Source organism: Rhinolophus ferrumequinum, chromosome 22 (genome assembly GCF_004115265.2).
Source record: "Rhinolophus ferrumequinum isolate MPI-CBG mRhiFer1 chromosome 22, mRhiFer1_v1.p, whole genome shotgun sequence".
In the NCBI taxonomy this organism is placed as follows: domain Eukaryota; kingdom Metazoa; phylum Chordata; class Mammalia; order Chiroptera; family Rhinolophidae; genus Rhinolophus; species Rhinolophus ferrumequinum.
In genome coordinates, this window is record NC_046305.1 from 16,920,849 (window position 1) to 16,941,452 (window position 20,604).

Sequence of the window (20,604 nt, forward strand, 5' to 3'; positions counted from 1 at the left end):
ATTATGCTTTGATGGCTTTCCATAGGAGCCATGTATGGGGAATATTTCTCTTGCAGTTTTATTTAAGTCATGAAATCTGAGTCAATAGGTTCTTATTAAAAAAAAAACAGAAACAGTGGTTCAAATGGATGATTTTTAGCCCTTTCAAAGAAATATGAACAATAAAATAATTTTGTTGCTTTGTTCTTGATCTTTGACCTATTCTTTAGCATCAGTAGATAACTTCCTCAAATCTGTTTTAGAACAAGAAAATTGAAGAATTACAAATAAATTATAGGAAACTTTTCACCACTAAGCTGGTAACTATATATTAGGCTTTCCAAAACTTTTAGTAATATAGAAAATGAGTGGTGCTTTAAGTTATTCTAATTTGAGGGTCAAGTGAATAAGATATTTTATCTAAAAATTTCTCAGCTAGACTACATAGGGGTAATTTGTTAACCCATTGTTGAATTAATTAAAATGTACGATCTAATCACCTAATCCAATGACCACTCTCAGTCTTTTATTATGCTTGGTTTTATTTCAACATTAGATGTTGTTAATTGTCCCTTCAATTTTGAGATGATATCTACCTTTAGCTGCTGTAACACTAATGAATTTCATGTTTCTTCATTACGTTCCACACCCGTTTTGCTCTACACAAACGTTAATATCACTGTTATACCTATGAAGTTCTTGGTACTTCTTCTAATACCAATGTTCATACTAATAAGTTTTACACCATACAATTTCCAATTCTTAAATATCTATCCTCCACCCTGACATTCATCCAACTTCCAATTGCAGTTGCCAATGTATTATCCAAATAAAAATTTCTATTTGGATAATGCATTGACACCCAATTAAACATCTAAATCAACGTTTGTCTTCTTTCTCCTACACTCCTCTACTTGTGCAATTCAGTTTCCCTTTATTGACTTAATGTTTCTATTAACGAGGCCAGAATTCTCCTTTTCACAAGACCTTCAGTGAAATCTGTGACTCTGATTAGTCACCAAATCTAAACTCATATAGTACTTATTTCTCTACCACATACATATAAATTTGTGAATTACATTCTGTGTTTTATAATTACCAGTAAATTAGTTTTTCACTTCTTTCCTAAATTTCAAGCTCTCTAGATAGAGGCCAAGCTAATTTTTTTTTCTTTTTTATTAAATAACCTCCATTAGAAAGAACTCAGTATTTATTAATTTGTCCTGATTATCTTAATGCTTGTTAAAGAAACTGTAAGAATAGCATCTGCCATTATTTTTTTTTTTTTTAAGATTTTATTGGGGAAGGGCAACAGGACTTTATTGGGGAACAGTGTGTACTTCCAGGACTTTTTTACAAGTCAGTTTGTTGTCCTTTCAATCTTAGTTGTGGAGGGTGCCGTTCAGCTTCAAGTTGTTGTCCTTTCAGTCTTAGTTGTGGAGGGCGCAGCTCAGCTCCAGGTCCAGTTGCCATTGCTAGTTGCAGGGGGCGCAGCCCACCATCCCTTGCAGGAGTTGAACTGCCAGCAACCTTGTGGTTGAGAGCCCACTCTCCAACCAACTGAGCCATCCGGGAGGCAGCTCAGCTCAAGGTGCCGTGTTCAATCTTAGTTGCAGGGGGTGGAGCCCACCATCCCTTGTGGGACTCGAGGAGTTGAACCGGCAACCTTGTGGTTGAGAGCCCACTGGCCCATGTGGGAATCGAACCGTCAGCCTTTGGAGTTAGGAGCATGGAGCTCTAACTGCCTGAGCCACCAAGCCGGCCCCATTTTCTTCAATAAGATGATTTTGGATGGACGATTGTAAAATGTTATTTTTGCTTTGGTGTCCTCGCAGTTATTATTCCCAGAGAGCAATGATAGGCTGAATAAATTTTGGCTGGGAATTTCTTTTTGTTCTTCTTCTTTTTTAAAACGATCTTTGAGGGTAAATACATGTGGGTTTTTCTATTTGCATTAAAATGCCTTCTCACAAAGGAAATGTCATGTAGACCAGACACCGCGACCAAAGTTATTTTCCCTGTTCTGTAAGCTCATATTTTGATCAACTGCTTCTTTCCATAGAATGAAGATGCTGGTGACTATACATGTGTAGCTACCAATGAAGCTGGAGTGGTGGAGCGTAGCATGAGTCTGACTCTGCAGAGTAAGCTGCTTAATTCAATTCTAATTCAATTTATGAACCAATGTCAACCCCAAAAATTTAATTTTTTAAATATCTAATGAAACACCTGCTTTAAGAAATGTTGCCTAATGAGAAATGTTCATTTTCCTTAACTTTATATCAAATATATTAATGGTAATTCTCAGAGTGTCTGTACTTGAATGTTCTGCTGACGATAGAGTAATTGTTATCAAGCATAAGGCTGATACAGTTTTGCCCAGATTATTTTTCTCTATTTTATCTAGCACATGCAGTTCTAGATCAGTGGTTTGGTGACAGAGTCTTTTTTGTTTGTTTGTAGTATGTTCAGTCAACTACCCTTCTTATAATTCATCACAGTTCTTCTAACATACTTACGAAGATGCCATTTTATGGCACTTTCAAAATATGTATTAAAAGTAAAGACTAATGTAAATGTCTTTAAGTGCTCCAAGTCAATTGCGCTCCATCTTCCATGAAATAACTGTACGACCTGGGCAGGATTATCACGTTCATGATGAGGCCCCTCAAAATCAGCCACTGGAAGACAGAGATTTTGTAATTAGAAAAACAGGAAAGACTCCAGTAGCCCATTGGACAGTCTCCAGAACCACTTCAGGGGCTGACCCCGGGACACCATCACTGGGTTGAGAATTTGAGCAAACCAACCTGTTTTGTGAATAGGCTCAGTATTTGATGGGATGAATTTACATTGTCTTCACTCACTATTGAGAAATGCTATAGACTAGGATTTACTAACAGCTATTTACCAAACTTTAACATTTGAAAAAATTTTTAAGACTTTTAACATTTCATAGATATTTTTAAAATATCTAACAGAGTGTTTTTCCTCCAGCTTCATTGACGTAAAATTGACAAATAAAATTGTATATATTTAAAGTGTACAATGTGATGATTTGATACATGTATGTGTTGTAACATGACTGTTACAATCAGTTAATTAACACATCTATCACCTTACACAATTACCATTTGTTTTGGTTTGTTTTTTTTGGTAAGAACACTTAAGGTCTATGTGCTTAGCAAATTTCAAGCCTACAATACAGTATTATTAACTATAGTCACCTTGCCATACATTAGATCTTCAGAACTTATTAATCTTATAACTGAAAATTTGTATCTTTTGACCATTTCTCCCACCCCTTAGCCCCTGGCAACCACCAATCTGCTCTTTGTTTCTATGTGTTCAACTTTTTTTTCCTTTAAGATTCCATGTATAAGTGATACCATACATTATTTGTCTCTGTCTGGTTTACTTTACTTAACATAGTGCCCTCCATATCTATCCATGTTGTCTCAAATGGCAGGACTTCCTTCTTTTTTAGGTCTGAATAATATTCCATTTTGTGTGTGTGTGTGTGTGTGTGTGTATCACATTTTCTTTATCCATTCATCCATTGACAGACACATTGGTTGTTTCCATATCTTGCTAAGTACATATTTGTCAAATGATAACCTTGTGGGATGTTATTAGGAAAAAAGTAGAGTTCCATGGTCAAATAAGTCTGAGAAAAAATAGTTTAAACAAAGTTCATTCAAGTATTAAATATATAAAGAGCACCAGTATATGCCAAGACCCACTTGTGTATCAAGTTTCTTTACTACAGAGCCTTCCAGAAATGTTAATCTGCTAGTGTGAGTTATAATTCAACAAGAGGAGGATGTAATGTGCCACATTTCCCAAATAAATGTCATTTCTATGAAACATTCCTCCCCTTTTTGTTGGGTGAATGTAGGTAGAGCATCACACAATTAATCTTTCCTAATCTGTAAGAATATTACACTGACCCTGCTTAAGACAGGATACATCAGATTAGCTCATTTATACATACTGACAATAACTTCATTTAAATACATATAAATGAAAAAACCAAAATACGATTTGTTTAAAATTAAGATTAGAGTACCGGAAGCAATGTCTTCATTTGGATAAAAAAATGTCCATATTTAACTGATCATTATGTGACTGGTGGAATTAATTCAATCTTGAAAGATGTACATAAGGAATTTTATTGCTGAATTAATTTATAGCCTTATGTGCAATTGGAAGTGTTCTAATATGGTATCTAAATTAAGATTCTGAGTTTTATTTGACATTTTCTTTGACCATAATAATATGAGCAAATGAGCTCATTTAGTCATTATGTTGTCATTTATTGTTGAGTGATTAATCTGAGGTATTTACTTTATTCAGCAATAGTTGATTGAATACATAGTGTAATCTGAACACTGGGAAAGAAATAACAGCCCCAGCCAGCTGTGAAAGTTTCGAAAGTGAGGTTAATGTAAACACCAAGTATGAAGGCAATTGTGTAGGACGGATGATGTGGGCATTTGTATGAATAATGCATTCGTGACTCTCACTGAGAGATTCAGATTTCATATGAAATTACTTTTGTAAAAGATATGTCAGTGATACCTTTACATAAAATACTATTATAGCATGTTAATATCACAATAAAACACATTTTACTTCTATTTTTGTTTTACGCTCTATTATTCCACATGCACCTCTCGATCTAAAATCTGTAGCCACCACCGTGAATTATCTGCTATCCATTACCTCTCATTGAGTAAATCATCCCACCTGTCAATTAATTCAATCCCACTAAAACACTGTTTTCATCAGTCATGTTCCTTCAAGAATATACAAGCTCCCCTTTGCTTTCCTGTTCAATTGTAAACCCTCCTGATTTTCTTTGAAGATTTTAACCAAATATTTAAAACCTTGTTTGCTACAGGGTGAATCATCCTTTCAAAGCTAATCTCCATGCCATTTGCTTCTCGCCAAGTGGACTCCTTTCTCATGTACATAATCTTACCCATTTCTGAAAATCCCATCTAGCTTCTTGTACCACATGAAGTCTTTTACATTCTATCTTGCTTGGACTGTAGACCACTATAAAGATAAACATTCTGTCAGCAGGTATATACAACTCCTTTTACAGTCATTAAAATGACTTCACTTGAGCCGCTGTCATCCGCTATAGATAGCATTCACTACCCGCTCCTTCTTGAAATGCCTTCTGTTGGTTGTCAGGATACTGTTTTCTCTGGAGTTTCTTCCTACCTCAGTGATCAGTTCTTAGCATCATTTATAGGCTTGTCTCCTGTCCATCTCCTAAATAATAGTGTTGCAGTAGTTTCTGTCTTTGGCCCTCTTCCTCTCCTTTTAGACTCACTGCTGAAGCAATCTTTTCCACTCATGGAAGACTCACAAGTCTATAGTTCTAGCCGCTATCGTTATTCTGAGCTCCAGATATGAATATTCACTTTCCATCTAGACATCTTTACATCAATGTTCCACAGATACCGCAAGCTGAACGGTTCTAACTGGATGCAAATCATCATTCCTTACTCCCCCACCCCCAACCAATCTGTTCTTCCTCCTATGTTCTGTTGAATTGCCCAACACTCATTATATTGCCCAAGTTAAAACCCTGTAGCCATCAATTCTTCCAGGTACTCCATCCCATTTAATGACACAGGCCTACTATTCCTACTTTGCTCATAATTCTTGAATGAATGTATTCCCTTTTCTCTCCATTTCCAGTGACATGCTTTCGTTTGATTTATTTAGCTAGTGTTGTTTATGCTCCCATATCATCACACATTTACTGACACTATCCTATTTTATTCTATTTTATTTTATTCTACTTATTCTATTACTAAATTCTGTAGGTGTCTTATAGCACTGATAAATAATTAGTTACTTTTCCATCTTATCAATGGACTGTGAGCTTTTTAAGACTAGAAGTTATATCTATTATCTCTGTACCTCAGCATTTAGCACAATGCCTGGCAAATAGGTTCTCAATATATGTTTATTGAATAAATGAATGATGACCAATAATGAAAGAATAAGTTAATAATGACTTTTAACTTCAAAAATGATGTAAGGGGAAGAAGTTAATGTTTACCATGTAAAACAGACAAAAACAGCAATGACAATAGTACAAATAATATTGTGTGCTTATCTCGTCAAAGAGCTGTGTTTATATCATCTTAATGGAGTCTAACAAGAATCCTCTGGATTAGGCACCATTTGTAAGGTCACAAAGTCTCAGAGAAGTAGTAAGTAGTAGAGGCAGAATTTGAATTCAGAAAACATGCCTGCAGAGCCCATGCTCTAGACTAATCTACTTAGGGATTTAAAATTTCTGACATTCCCTAAATAAACCAGAGCTATGAGAATTCTATCAATGGCAATTCCAACCATAGTAGTTGAGAAGCTACAGTATTTTATAAACTAATCAGCTTTCTTTTTTCAAAATAACGTTACTATATACTATTGATAAAAATGTTACTATAACTCCACAAAAACTAAGAAACACTATGTGCTTTTGACCTTTAGGTTCTCCTATCATCACTCTTGAACCAGTAGAAACTGTTATTAATGCTGGTGGCAAAATCATATTGAATTGTCAGGCAGCTGGAGAGCCTCATCCAACCATCACGTGGTCCCGTCAAGGACACTCTATCCCCTGGGATGACCGAGTTAATGTGCTGTCCAACAACTCATTGTATATTTCTGCTGCTCAGAAAGAAGATACATCTGAATATGAATGTGTTGCTCGAAACTTAATGGGTTCTGTCCTAGTCAGAGTACCGGTCACAGTCCAGGGTGAGTGAGATTGGAGGGATATTCGTATTAAACATCACTTGGGGCAACTCAAATCATAAAAATTGTTAAGCATGTTAGTCCAAATCTCCTTTACTTCGACGATACTCCTAAGTTATAGAAATAGGCCCAAAACCACATCACAATTTACACATGGAAGGGACTAACAACAATACAGATTAGAGCTGAAAAATACCAAGTTAATAGTTCAAAATCCCAAACTGAATTTTTGATTGAAAACGAACTCAAATTTATTCTCAGAAATCAATGCATATATTTGGCTTTAAAGAATGACTTATGTCCAAAAGGTAAACACTATAAACTTCTTGGTTGCTAACTCAGCAACCGTATCCAAGCGAGTCATGATTGAAACTGGGAAGAAACTAGTTAACTGAAGTTCTTGTCTCATGCTTCGATGTTAAAAAAATAAAGGAAAGCTTCCATAAGCAATTTCTCAGCAATTACAGATTTAGCTCTAGATCTAGTGCATATCTTAAATGAAATCCAACTTGCAATTTTTTGTTTATTTACTAAAGCAGAGACAAAGTACAATGTTTTATTTGCAGTTCATGGTGGATTTTCTCAGTGGTCTGCCTGGAGATCTTGCAGTGTCACCTGTGGAAAAGGCATCCAAAAGAGGAGTCGTCTATGCAACAGCCCTTTTCCAGCCAATGGCGGCAAGCCATGTCAAGGGTCAGATTCAGAAATGCGAAACTGTCAACATAAGCTGTGTCCAGGTACATCTCTTTATTCAATGCATAGGCATATGTTCAATAGATACTCATGTCTGTGCTCTAACAATGAATTGTCCCAGTATTAGTACTTTCAGTTGAAATATATCTGCTGGTATAATGTTTCGCCTTCATGTAGTGGATGGTAGCTGGTCAGAATGGAGCCCCTGGGAAGAATGCACAAGGAGCTGTGGACGTGGCAACCGAACCAGGACCAGAACTTGCAATAATCCATCAGCTCAACATGGTGGGCAGCCATGTGAAGGAAGCACTGTGGAAATACTCATGTGCAACATTAGGCCTTGCCCAGGTGAGAATCCACCCATGAGCAAAGCTTTTATATTTTTAACTCCTATAAAGGGGTTATAATTACCTTTTGTTCTTCATTGTGAAAAGATGTTATGGCTGCTACCCTGAAATGTATTCATTCTCCGCGTTCTTAGTTCTGTCTCATGGGTAAATTTCTGGAGATATGATGTTCGTCAATGTTAAGTAAGATACCTGATTTAATGAACATGATAAAAGGTTCCAAACTGAGGTGCATTTTTAATCATGTAGAGAAAACATAACTAGTTACAAAGTCATAAAATTTTAGAGGTAACGAGGACCGTAAGTAACATCTAATCCAGCCATTCATTTTTCAGGTGAGAAAAATAAAACCTAGAGAGGTTAAAGACTTTCCCAGAAACACAGAATTAGTGAGCGTTAAAAAAATGATAGCTACCTTCGACTAAACACCTATCATGTGCTAGGAACCATGCTAGGTGCTTTATCTACATGTTGCTTTTGAGTTTGTGAAACAACCCTATAGCATAGGTATTTCCGGGCTTTTTCAGATTAAAGTGACAAATCAAACATCAAAATAAGCTTAAGTAGAAAAATCCTACTTTCACGTACGACTGAATCCAAGGATTTGGCCAGTGTTTTTACTAGTATGTTTTCCATCTCTCATCTCTGCTTTCCTCTGGCTTTATCCTCCTTTAAACTCTTTCCATGTGGTGGAAAAAATGAGCTGCTGGCAGCTACTGGCTCACAGGGCCCTTATAACCTAAGGCCTAGGAGACAAAGAGTTACTCTCTCCCTCAGAATTTATATTAGCCTCTGAGAAAGAACCCTGTTTGACTTTGTTTGGATCCCATGTTCACCTCTGAACTCAAGTTCAGGAGAAGGATACTTTGAGAGTCAATTTGAGCTACTTGCTGACAGTGTGTCAAGAGGGTCAGGGCTCCTTGTTTGACAGCCTGAAAGAAATCATATGGAATAGAAGAGTGGCTGTTCATTCATTCATTCATTCATTCATTTATTCATTCATCCAGAACATATTTATTGAGCACTCATTCTATGCTCAAGGCACTGTTCTGGTTGCTAGAAGTAGGATGATAATCAGATAATATCATACAGAATAAAACAGAGTTGAAATGGTACAGCATCACTGGGAGAGACACCGTAACTGAGATGGTCAAAAACAGGGATGTTGACAAACCAAAATGAGATAGTTATCTGCTGCATTGGGTATTGCGTCCTGTTGTCCAGATGAGGAACTAAGATTCAGAAAATATATCATACTTAATTCACTGAGGTTACATAGCAAGTAAAACAGTGAGTGAATCAAGGATTTGAAACCAAGTCAATCTGATGAGTCTCAAGCCTATTCACCTAGATCCTGGGTATCTTGATTTGTAGTTCAGAACTTCCACTCCATTGCAAAAACAAAATACTGCCACAAAGCCTTAAAGAAAATAAACCACAAGCCAAAGTTTTTTAAGCTTGAAGAATTAGAAAGCTAATTATAGTAGCACAATATATAAAGTAAAAAAGCCAAAAATACCTGATTACAGCAATCTTTACACAGTTTGTCAACTATGATATCTATAGAATGAGGATCTAAATGATGTTTGTAAGTGTCCTTGATTCCTTGAACGCTTCCTTACTTTCTGGTGCAAAATAATATTTTAGGCTTACAGTGTCCTTTCCCCGTCCCAGTTAGAATAGTATTTTTAAACTGCCAATCCTTCCCCTAAAAAAGATTGGAATCTTCTGGAGTGCGCTATTCTGCTGCCAGTTAAGAGTCATTGTCATCATATACTTATATACATATATACACATATATACATATATACATGTAAACGTATATATTTATTGATATATAATTATATATATCAAAATAATATATTGTATACATATTCTTACAGAAGACTTAAAGAATGAGCATTTTTACAAGCGTTTTTTCTGAAAGTCGTTGAGAACTTTGAGTGAAGAATGGCCATACTAGCTCATATCTTAGCTCCCAAGTATGCAGTACTTACGGTGTGTCCTGCACTGTTCCAAGCATCTTTCATCTATAAACTCATTATTCCTCACCCTAATCCTAGTAAGGTAGATTCTTTTATTATCCACATTTTGCAGATTATAGACTCGGCCAACAGAAGCCCAGGAACTCATGTGAGATTTCAGTTAGTAAAGGTACAAACGTTGTTATTCGCCAGGCCCAGGGTATCCCAGCCAGAACCTCTGCCCCTTAGCGCCCTGTTCTATTGCCTTTGCAGAATCAGAACTGCAATGTAGAGTAACAATAAATGTATCTGTTCTACTTTTCATTCCTCTTATATATTAATTCCCCCATAGTTGTCTTCTTTGGTATTATTTAAACACCACGATGTCTTATGCCTTCTCTGGTTTCCATTAGTATTCTCCCTTTTTTCTTTTTATCATTCCATTCATATAGAAGAAACATTTCAACTCTGTCACATTTTATGTCATGAAGTTCAATCTGGTTAAGGTTTTATGTATTGATTAAAAAAAATAAAAGGTCTTCAGCTAAAAACTTCTGTTTACATGTAATAGAAACTACGTAGATAATAAATGAGTAAACATCACCCAATTATAATTGTTTAATAAAAAGTGCATCTATGCTATAAGACATTATGTTGTAAGAGGTGTGGGCTTTCTTTAACCAACAGCCTTGAAAATAGAGCATGAAAATAATTGGAACAGCACAATTTTTTAGATCACATAGTCCAAATATAAGGTCTATGAACATCTACTATCTGAATTAATAAAGTAGTTTTGAGTAATATCTGCCATATATTTAAAGGCTTTCTTCTTTCCTTTTAAGTTAATTCAAATACATTTCAGTGCAAATTCTTGTCAGCTAAAATAAATTCAACTCTGTTTGCCTGTATCTACAAAATACAGGGATGTGTACTGAACTCAATTAGAAAACAGTTAATGAAAAGAAAATGAAAGATGTGTTTTAAAATGTTTTCTAAACAAGGCAGCCAAATGATAATTTCATTACTTGGTTTTCAATGTATTCTTCTGGTGTCTTACAGGTTAAGAGACTATTTAGACACAGGCCTTAAGGCCCTATTTTGGTTTATATCTTGATCAAACTGGGTAACAATAAAAAACATACTTTATGAGCCCCACATCTAGAAATTACCCTTAAAGCAAAAATATGACCTGATACTGATTTACACATAAGAGAAACTATAATGTTAATTCCCAGCCCTTGCACCTGGTAAGAAACATAAGGTTGTTCCAATCTTGTGGTTAGCTTGTGTAATATGTTAGTTAATAAATGGAAGGCTTTAATATAACTCGTTGGAAAATACTGGTCAATTTTTTCTGTTGTTTCGGAAGCAGGTGAGTGTGTTATTCAGAACTTTTAATTCATGAACATTATGTAATGGAGAAACATTTTTCAAAGAGTTATAACTGTGCAAATCATCATGTTGTTAAAATAAGCCAAGTGCATTTTTAAATATGAAACTGAATCAGGCCACGGAAAAATGTGGACTTGCAGTCTGGGGTACAAGTTATCAGGGTGGAAACCTTTGTATTATCCGTAATTGCATCTCGATCTGTTATACAGCCCTGCTCCTAAGCTTCTGGTTCCTTCCATTTCCCCCAGAGTACAGAGCACAATCAAATACTTACCTAGGATCTCAAAACTCAGATTGTATTTACATGTGATAGTTTGGTTAAATTTATTTTAATAAAATAGCCCTTTGGATAATTTTAAGCATTAAGATCATTTATTTTGGCATTAGGTAGCTTTCTGAATTTCCCTATCGACAGTAATTACCATGAAAATCTAACCTGAAGAAGAAAGGAAGAGCATCATTTATGTCTTCTCTGGTTCAGTTTTAATTATTTTTAGATTCTGGACTCATTTAACTCATTATTGAGTTAATTTACTTATATCTTTTTTTTTAAAAAAAAAAACAAACAAACGTGGTTCTGTGACTTGAAACTCTGTCGCTTGGGCTGTTTGTAGTTCATGGAGCATGGAGCACTTGGCAGCCTTGGGGCACATGCAGCAGAAGTTGTGGGAAAGGTACCCAGACAAGAACAAGACTGTGCAATAACCCACCGCCATCGTTTGATGGATCCTACTGTGATGGAGCAGAAACACAGATGCAAGTTTGCAATGAAAGACACTGTCCAGGTAAGAGAAATGCAATGTTGATACCATTCATAAATTAACGTCTACCTCTTATGTAGGCAGTATGTCCACAAGAATTAATGTTAATAAGAAAATCACTCAACCTAACAGTGCCCAGGGTTTAACCGGTCTTTTTTTTTTTTTTTTTAATTAAAGATAGTTGAGAAACATGATTTCACTGATATGTGATATATAAAATGGAAAACAACAAAGGAACAAGACAAACAAATGAAGAAACAAAAGCTTATAACCAGTCATTTTTAAGTAGTAACAGAGCACGTATGTTTTTCCTCCATCCAGTTCATGGGAAATGGGCCACTTGGGCCAGTTGGAGTACGTGTACGGTGTCCTGTGGAGGAGGGGCCAGACAGAGAACAAGGGACTGCTCTGATCCTGTCCCACAGTATGGAGGAAACAAATGTGAAGGGAGTGATGTCCAGAGTGATTTTTGCAATAGTGACCCTTGTCCAAGTGAGTGTTGGAAATAGTGAGTCAACATTATACTTTCTTAAAGTTCCATTGTGGCTTTAAGTCCTTAAAGTTCCTCGATTCGTCTACCTTTCATTTAGGATATCAACATGTTGTCTGGTTTGCTGTTATGTCTCTATAATTCCACAGATGTGATTGATTTCTACAGCCAGGGGCTGTGTTCTATTTTGTTTGCTCTATAGGACCAGCTGCAGAGTGCAAGGACGACTGACTTTACTTACATACTAACTGTTAATGATGTTGATAGTTTTTTTATGGAGGCAAGCAGGCAGCTCTTTGCCTTAATTCAGTCACCAAACTAGATTTTTAGACCCTAGTAACTTCTGAATCCGTGGTCTCTTGAATGTTATAACCTTGACTCATCAAGAGCAGAGACCTTGTCTTATTCATATCCTCCAGGGACACTATAAGACTCAATAAAAGTATGTTACATGGAATTGCGCAGTCACTGGAATATATACCCGTTTCTGGTCAAAACAACAGCTAAACCATCTCCCTTTGGAAGTTGTCTATTTACAGATGTGTATGTTTCTTCAGTTTCTGGGGAGAGTCTTTTTATACTTTTTGGATGAATGTCATTGTTTAGCACTTTTCCAATGGTTCTGTATTGTAGCTCATGGTAACTGGAGTCCTTGGAGTGGCTGGGGCATGTGCAGTCGGTCGTGTGGTGGAGGGCAGATGCGGCGGTACCGCACATGTGACAACCCTCGACCCTCCCACGGAGGCAGAGCTTGTGGGGGGTCAGACTCCCAGATCCAGAGATGCAACACTGATATGTGTCCTGGTAAGCTCCCTGACTCCTGGCAGAAGAGCAAATAAAGCATTTTATTTTGTGTTCATTTTAGCAGCACCATCTTCTCAGATCTTGAAATGAAAGTTGTATAGGCAGGGTCACCCTAAGTGTAAATTTTAAGAACAATTTATTAATATTGACCAGTCCATTCTTGTTCACAGTGGATGGAAGTTGGGGAAACTGGCAGAGTTGGGGCCTGTGTTCTGCCTCTTGTGGAGGAGGTGAAAAGACCCGAAAACGGCTATGCAATAATCCAGAGCCATCCAAAAGTGGTCGCCCCTGTCCAGGTGATGCTACTCAGGTATCCAGATGCAATATACAAGCATGTCCAGGTAGGTAACCATGTTAGACTTTGGCAGAACCATTGCTAGCACATTTATAGCCTTTCTGCAAATTAAAAAGCGTGTCACTCTGAACCCACAAATTACAAAACAGTGTCAATTCTGGGACGAAGAATTAGGAAAAATGTACTCCCTCCCCTCTACTTATTACAGCTCTACTCCAAAGCTCATGGCTGGATTTTAGCCCTTGTTTGCCCTCTTCCAGGCTCCCTTATAAAAGGAGATGGTCTTCACAGCTATAAATAGTAGTCCTGGGCCTGCAGGATAAAAGGGAGTGGAAGAGCAGGGAAAGCCAGGCTAAAAAATGAGAGTGGGGCAGAAATGGAATATCTAACAGAAATACACAATTGGAGGCTGTTATTTCATGGATGGAAATATGGAGAACATGAGTGTGGAAAGTACAATAGATGCCAGTTCAGTTCAAGGAGAAAGATTAGGGAGAGTTCAACTGCCATAAATCAAGTTATGCCACATGGCCAGATATTGTAAGTAATGTAAAACTTTAGAAGGAATAAAGTCAGAATTCTAGAACACATGAACCTTTAGAAAGAGTTTGCTGGAGTCCTAAGAAATGGTGAATAATACTAAGGGCACTTGTCTCAGAGGACAGACTTTCTAAGGGCTATAAGAAGACCAACAAGGACAGTTTCACATTGTTGAAGTGTTGAGAAATGACTGGACTTTCTAAAGCTTTACGGTTGCTTTTGAAATAAAGTATCCCTGGAAATCAAGAAGACCCAGAAAGAGAAAGGAATCCTATGAAAAGATTTATAGGATCTAGGCAAGCTAAAAAGGTAAGTGTCTATCAATCAACTGCTCAACATTTCTTCTCAACATATCAACTGATTACCAAAGATTTTGAGGCTCTACCATGTAAGCATGGTAACAATTCTAGTTTCGGTTGAGGCATTTTGTAGCTCAGCCTGTGGTGGTTCCAGGGCCCCAGTGACAGAAGTAAGTCCAAATAGGCAGACAGTTTGGATTACAGAGTTTGGCAGAAAGTTTCAAGGATTCCACATAGGTAGCCAGAACCAGGAGACATCTGTTGAGCATCATGACTCAAGTTCCTATGTGAGACAGGGAACTAAGGTCACAATGGGAGGCCACTCTTGTTGATGATGACCCAAAGAACTGAGTGAATTAGGGATCCTTCTATTCCTCTTGCTTAGGAATAAAGATAAGAACCAAAGTGGTCCACGGGCCCTGATTGGTCCTACTATCTACTTTTCCATATCATCTTTCAGTGTGGTTCCCATCACTCTCTACACTGGCAGATGTAGCAAGCGACCACCTCCCTGATGTATATAATACTTGATAACAATATCTGAAACACCTAGTGATTGTTTTAAAATATATTCAATGAAAAGGCATCAAATAATAAATATTGATAAATTTCACTATCAACTTCTTCCCAATGTGTTTGTCCATTATTAAACCATGCAATTCATGTAAGAAACAGTCATTAACCACCTATTCTGTCATAGTTACCAATATAGTTTGTTGAACAATGGGAAGAAGGCATAAAATTACTGTAGAGATGCTTTTTAAAAAATCTATAATTGTTTTTCAACCTGATTGTCTTTGCATGAATTTTGCAGCACTGTTAAAAGTACGATATCCTTCTCAAATTTTTCTCAAGTTAAGCATTTTCTAGTAAAGAAGTAATATAAAGAACTTGATAAGCCCTGGATATGGAACCCAAGACTGAACGATACCCCTTAGATACGCCACATTGATACTAAGAGTGACCTGTCACAGGCATAGGAACTGTTTTGTTGGTGATCCCTCCTTTCCTCTGTGTTCTCATGAAGGAAGCAATACCGTGTTTCCCCGAAAATAAGACCTAACAAGAAAATAAGCCCTAGCATGATTTTTCAGGATGACATCCCCTGAACATAAGCCCTAATGCGTCTTTTGGAGCAAAACTTAATATAAAACCCGGTCTTATTTTTGGGGAAACACAGTAGATAAAAGAACATGGGTTTTGATGCCAAGCACATCTGTATTCAGATTCTCCTTCCATCAACTCCTAGTTACGTCATGAGGGGAGTCACTTGGTTTCTCTGAACTTTACCTAGTCTGCAAACTGTGGCTACTGAAAACTAGCTCATCGAATTTTTTAAATAGGATTAAAAGAGTTAACTTGTATTAAGTGCTCACTCTACTGCATGACATGCTCAATAAGTTCTCATTATCATCATCATTTCATCACCATCAACAAACTTTATTTTGGCTTTGGGACGGAGCACTGATTGTATTCTTTGGGTTGTGAAATAATGTTATGATGTGCATAGATTGGGAAAGATCCTAGATTTATGTGGGATGATGAGTGTTACATGAGAGTAGAGAGTTTTGAAAGTTTATTTATTACACTCTTAAATTCAGATGTCATATGATCTTTTTTAAATGTTTGAGAGAAGATTTGTAGCATCTTTGAATACTGGCCTCCTTTTCTCCCGTGTCATGTTGATGCAATTATTTCCTTATCCAGGAATGTTTTTCCTTCCCCCAATAGGTGGGCCCCAGCGAGCCAGAGGAAGTGTTATTGGAAATATTAATGATGTTGAATTTGGAATTGCTTTTCTTAACGCCACAGTAACAGATAGCCCTTCCTCTGATACTAGAATAGTACATGCCAAAATTTCCAATGTGCCTCGCAGTCTTGGTAAGTCTCTTTGCTTATAACAAGTTGTTAATAACCCTCTTTATAAAACTGTATATATTATTCTTCATTTTATTATGTCCACGTAAAATTTCTAGAGGATGCTATTACTGAATGACTGATCTAACAGTCTTTAAAGACACATGAGATATTGGTATTTATTTTGTTCTTCAATATTATTTAGGATTCATCCTTATGACTAACATGCTATGAAGACAATAACAATGAACTGTAAATATTGTACTTTGTCACCTTATTTATCCTTTTTTTCTATAGGTGCAGCAATGAGAAAGATAGTTTCTATTTTAAATCCCATTTATTGGACAACAGCAAAGGAAATAGGAGAAGCAGTCAATGGCTTTACCCTCACTAATGCAGTCTTCAAGAGAGAAACCCAAGTGGAATTTGCAACTGGTGAGTGCCAGCTGAACTTAATGTTCTGTTATTATAAAAAAATACGATTGCTTTAAAAGTTGGTGGTGAAAAAAAAATATGTTATATGTTCCCATGGAGAATCATTTCAAAGTTTTTGATACAATCTTATCATAAACGATATAAAAGCAATTTCATAGTTCCCTGTAAATTTTTACTGACATGGGTCTCTAAGAGGCCATATGTTTTCAAACAGTATAGTGATTTTTATACCAGCAAACTTTTTTCTCTTATTTTCTGTATCTTTTTTCCTTAAATCCTTAGCGTGGATTTTAAAATCGAGAGTAGGAAAATGAGTCATTGCTATTAATGAAAGGCTTTTGTGTATGAACCTGAGATTCAATTAGAATACCTTATAGGGGTTCTTTATCAAAACCATGTAAAGAAAACAAGCAAATCTAAACTCTTTTTGCTTTATCCTTAGTCTTAATGAATGTGTGTTAGCTATTCATGGCTCTTTCCAAGTGCATACAGGTTTTTATAGATCTCCATCTTGAGTCTCATCAAAGGTGGTCAGCCTCAATGGCAGTGACCTTTAAGGAAGAAGGGCTGAGGGAGGACACAGCTTGAATCAGCCCAGAAGACAAGTGGGTTTCTTCATGGCCATTCACTTACTAAGATGCCCCTTTGCAACTTCTTGAAACATCCGAAAGAACAAAGCTCTGTGGCCAGACTTGTGGTTATCACCAGTCTGCGCAGTGAAGCTGTCTGTCCCTTCTCACATAAGCTATTACTGATGATTTTGAAGTGTGGAATCCTTCACATAATTGCATGCTACATTTTTGCCACATGAAAAAAGAGATGTTAGGATAAACTTAATTCAATAAGCCTAAGTCTAATTTGGGGGCTAAGGGCTAATTTAATTCTCTTATTGTCAATGTTTATTCAAGTTTTAGGTAAAATAACAGCTGAACTGGAATGTAAGGTAAATCTCTGTGCTTACACAAACCATATAGTTTTTGCTGATGAAATGAATGCATTGTAATTCCCAGGAGAAATCTTACGGATGACGCATATTGCCCGGGGCTTGGATTCCGATGGTGCTTTGCTGTTAGATATCGTTGTGAGTGGCTATGTCCTGCAGCTTCAGTCACCTGCTGAAGTCACTGTAAAGGTAAAATGTCAACATAACTTGTCTTCACTGTTTATCAGAGTAATGGTACAAGTAGCAGTCAGAGAGCCATAGAAAGATCTCAGAGAACTTGTGTCGTTTGCCTTGTTCACTTTGGGGAGTAAATGTATAAACCACTGAGGTTGGAAAGGGCTACCTGTGTTTACGATAGCCAAGACATGGATACAACATAAGTGTCCATCGACAGATGAATGGATAAAGAGTATGTGAGATATACAGAGGGTGCCAAAAAAATGTATACACATTTTAAGAAAGGAAAAAACTATTAAAATTGTCTTACTCAATATATAGCAGTAACAAAAGATGAGTGCAAGTCATGTGTATACATTTTTTAGCACCCCCGGTATGTGTGTGTGTGTGTGTGTGTGTGTGTGTGTGTGTGTGGAAAGAGAGAGAGAGAGAGATAATAGAATACTACTCAGCCATAAAAAAGATGAAATACTGCCATTTGCAACAACATGGATGGATCTTAAGAGTATTATGCTAAGTGAAATAAATCACATGGAGGACAAAAACTATATGATTTCACTAACGTGGAACATAAAACAAAAAGTAACAAATAAACTAATAAAACAAACAAAAACAACTCATAGTCATAGATACAGAAAACAGAATCGTGGTTACCAAAGGGATGGGGATTGGGGAAAGGGAGTGGGAAAAGGGGGCCAGATATACGGAAATGAAGGAGACTCTGGGTGGGGAGCACACAATAGAGTACACAGATGTTGAATTATAATCTTGTACACCTGAAAATTATATAATGTTATTAACCAATGCTACCCCAATAAATTTAATTTTAAAAAATCTTCAGGGACAAATCTTGACAAATTCTTAGTGGTTTTATCAGGACCTGCTTATCAGGACCAAGATCATGGCTTATGTTCATTTAAGTCATTTGTTTAATTTTCTACAAAGAAAATACTAACTCTTGTGTAAAAGTTTTTGTGTATCATCCATAAAATTTCTGAAATTAAAAAATAATAACAATCATCCTATCTCATCTTTTCCTTACTCTTGACCTACAACTTTGAGTCCCTTATTAAACTATAATTTATGACAGCAAAATCATGAAACTGATGTAGTAATTAAAAGGCTCAAATATTATTTCTGAACACTACTGTAGAATTACAATTTTATTTAGAACTATGTACTTTTAGCCCCCAAAGGCTTTTTTCCCCTCATTTTGCATCTCATACTGCAGGATGAGTCATGCTGATCCTTGTATCAATATTGTCCTTCTTAGGATTATACAGAGGACTACATTCAAACAGGTCCTGGGCAGCTGTATGCCTACTCAACCCGACTGTTCACCATTGATGGCATCGGCGTCCCATACACTTGGAACCACACAGTTTTCTATGATCAGGCACGAGGGAGAATGCCTTTCTTGGTAGAAACACTTCGTGCATCCTCTGTGGAATCTGACTACAACCAGTTAGAAGAGACATTGGATTTTAAAATTCATGCTTCAATTTCCAAAGGTAATTTGGTTAAAGGAAAGTCCAGATATATCTAAAAGGGTAAAAGAATTGCGTTGATGGCTGTTCAAAATAAGGGCATGAAGGCATGGACCAAACATGATGATATCACGTTTTTTGTGTATATTGTCTGCGTTTTGTGGTGGTAAAGCCCTGTGGTAAATCCGGTCCAATGGGAGTTCTAAAACATTTGTTTTATTAATGTGCTTCTTCATATAGCATAGTGGAGTTGTTATTCTATTCTATATATGCAGAGAGGTTTAAAAATACATCCTCGGTCAGAATGATTTTTCTTTGGGTAATAAAGTCCATTTATTCATGTTCTGAATTTTATATTTGTCCAGGAAGTTTTTAAATTCCTGAAGTATAATGTCAAGGTGTCTTAACCTAAACTAGCCCAAAAGTAAGCTTCCATATTTTAAAAGGAATGCAGCAATCATCATGGTTCCAATTGTCATTTCTTGTCCCTAGAAGTTATCATTTTTGAACTGCTTTCTATTTACCAAGCATGGTTCTATAACCAGTGGTCTCAGCAGTCTCCCTATGTTATGTGGGCCTTTGATGTATCTATACCCAACATATCCTTTTTGGTTATAAGAGGCACCACAACAATTAGCATTCCATATTCGTTGGGGTCTTGATGGTAGGAGATACTTGCATGTCGTTCATGTTGTAGACATTGTAGACACTATCTATTTGAATGATTTTGATGTTGAACTTCAGACTTCTTGAGTATGCTTAAAATGATTCGTAGTGGCCTTGTGAAGTATGTGTTTTGCTCTGTGCTGGCTTTCCTAAAATAGATCCAAATAGATTTTAAACAGCATCATTTTTATCATGCTCAGAAGATACGTTAAAATTTTATTTTTACCATTTACTCTTGTTTTCATCGGTTGCACATATGATTATTTTCTTCTTCAGTCAGAACTGTTTCATTAAAATTGAGGTCATCGTAATCTAGGAGTCGGTGTTCATAGGTTTGGAGATAATCACAGATTTATAAAGCCTTGTTAGCCAGTGGAGTCCATAGCCCCTTACGTCCTCCACCAGCACCTTATTTTACTATTGTCATGCATGATCAAGTCACAAACAGTGGACAAAAGTGAGAGCCACTGAAATAAAGGATTGTCTTCTCTTCCCCAATAATGCCTACTTCTCAAATCTAACCTCTCTTTCTACTTTTTCTAGTACTCCATACAACTTTGTTATAAAAAAAGATAATTTGGCATAAGACTTTGGTTAACAATGAATTTATACCATCTGGCACTAGAGGAATTAATTAATGATTTTTAAAAAGTCCTTCACAGTTTCTACCCAGTTATGAAATCCTCTACGCC

The 20,604-nt window shown here is 36.5% G+C and overlaps 1 protein-coding gene across 1 annotated transcript in view; it reads left to right on the forward strand.

Annotated features, from left to right (window-relative positions):
• Positions 1-20,604, forward strand: part of HMCN1 (hemicentin 1) — a 398,555-nt gene that overhangs the window by 350,564 nt on the left and 27,387 nt on the right. The window contains exons 86-97 of the mRNA XM_033093361.1: positions 2,042-2,123; positions 6,496-6,765; positions 7,329-7,499; positions 7,633-7,803; positions 11,773-11,943; positions 12,241-12,411; positions 13,043-13,213; positions 13,384-13,554; positions 16,079-16,228; positions 16,502-16,639; positions 17,650-17,771; positions 19,033-19,270. Coding sequence (XP_032949252.1) covers positions 2,042-2,123; positions 6,496-6,765; positions 7,329-7,499; positions 7,633-7,803; positions 11,773-11,943; positions 12,241-12,411; positions 13,043-13,213; positions 13,384-13,554; positions 16,079-16,228; positions 16,502-16,639; positions 17,650-17,771; positions 19,033-19,270 — 2,026 coding nt within the window. The remainder of the gene's footprint in view (positions 1-2,041; positions 2,124-6,495; positions 6,766-7,328; positions 7,500-7,632; positions 7,804-11,772; positions 11,944-12,240; positions 12,412-13,042; positions 13,214-13,383; positions 13,555-16,078; positions 16,229-16,501; positions 16,640-17,649; positions 17,772-19,032; positions 19,271-20,604) is intronic.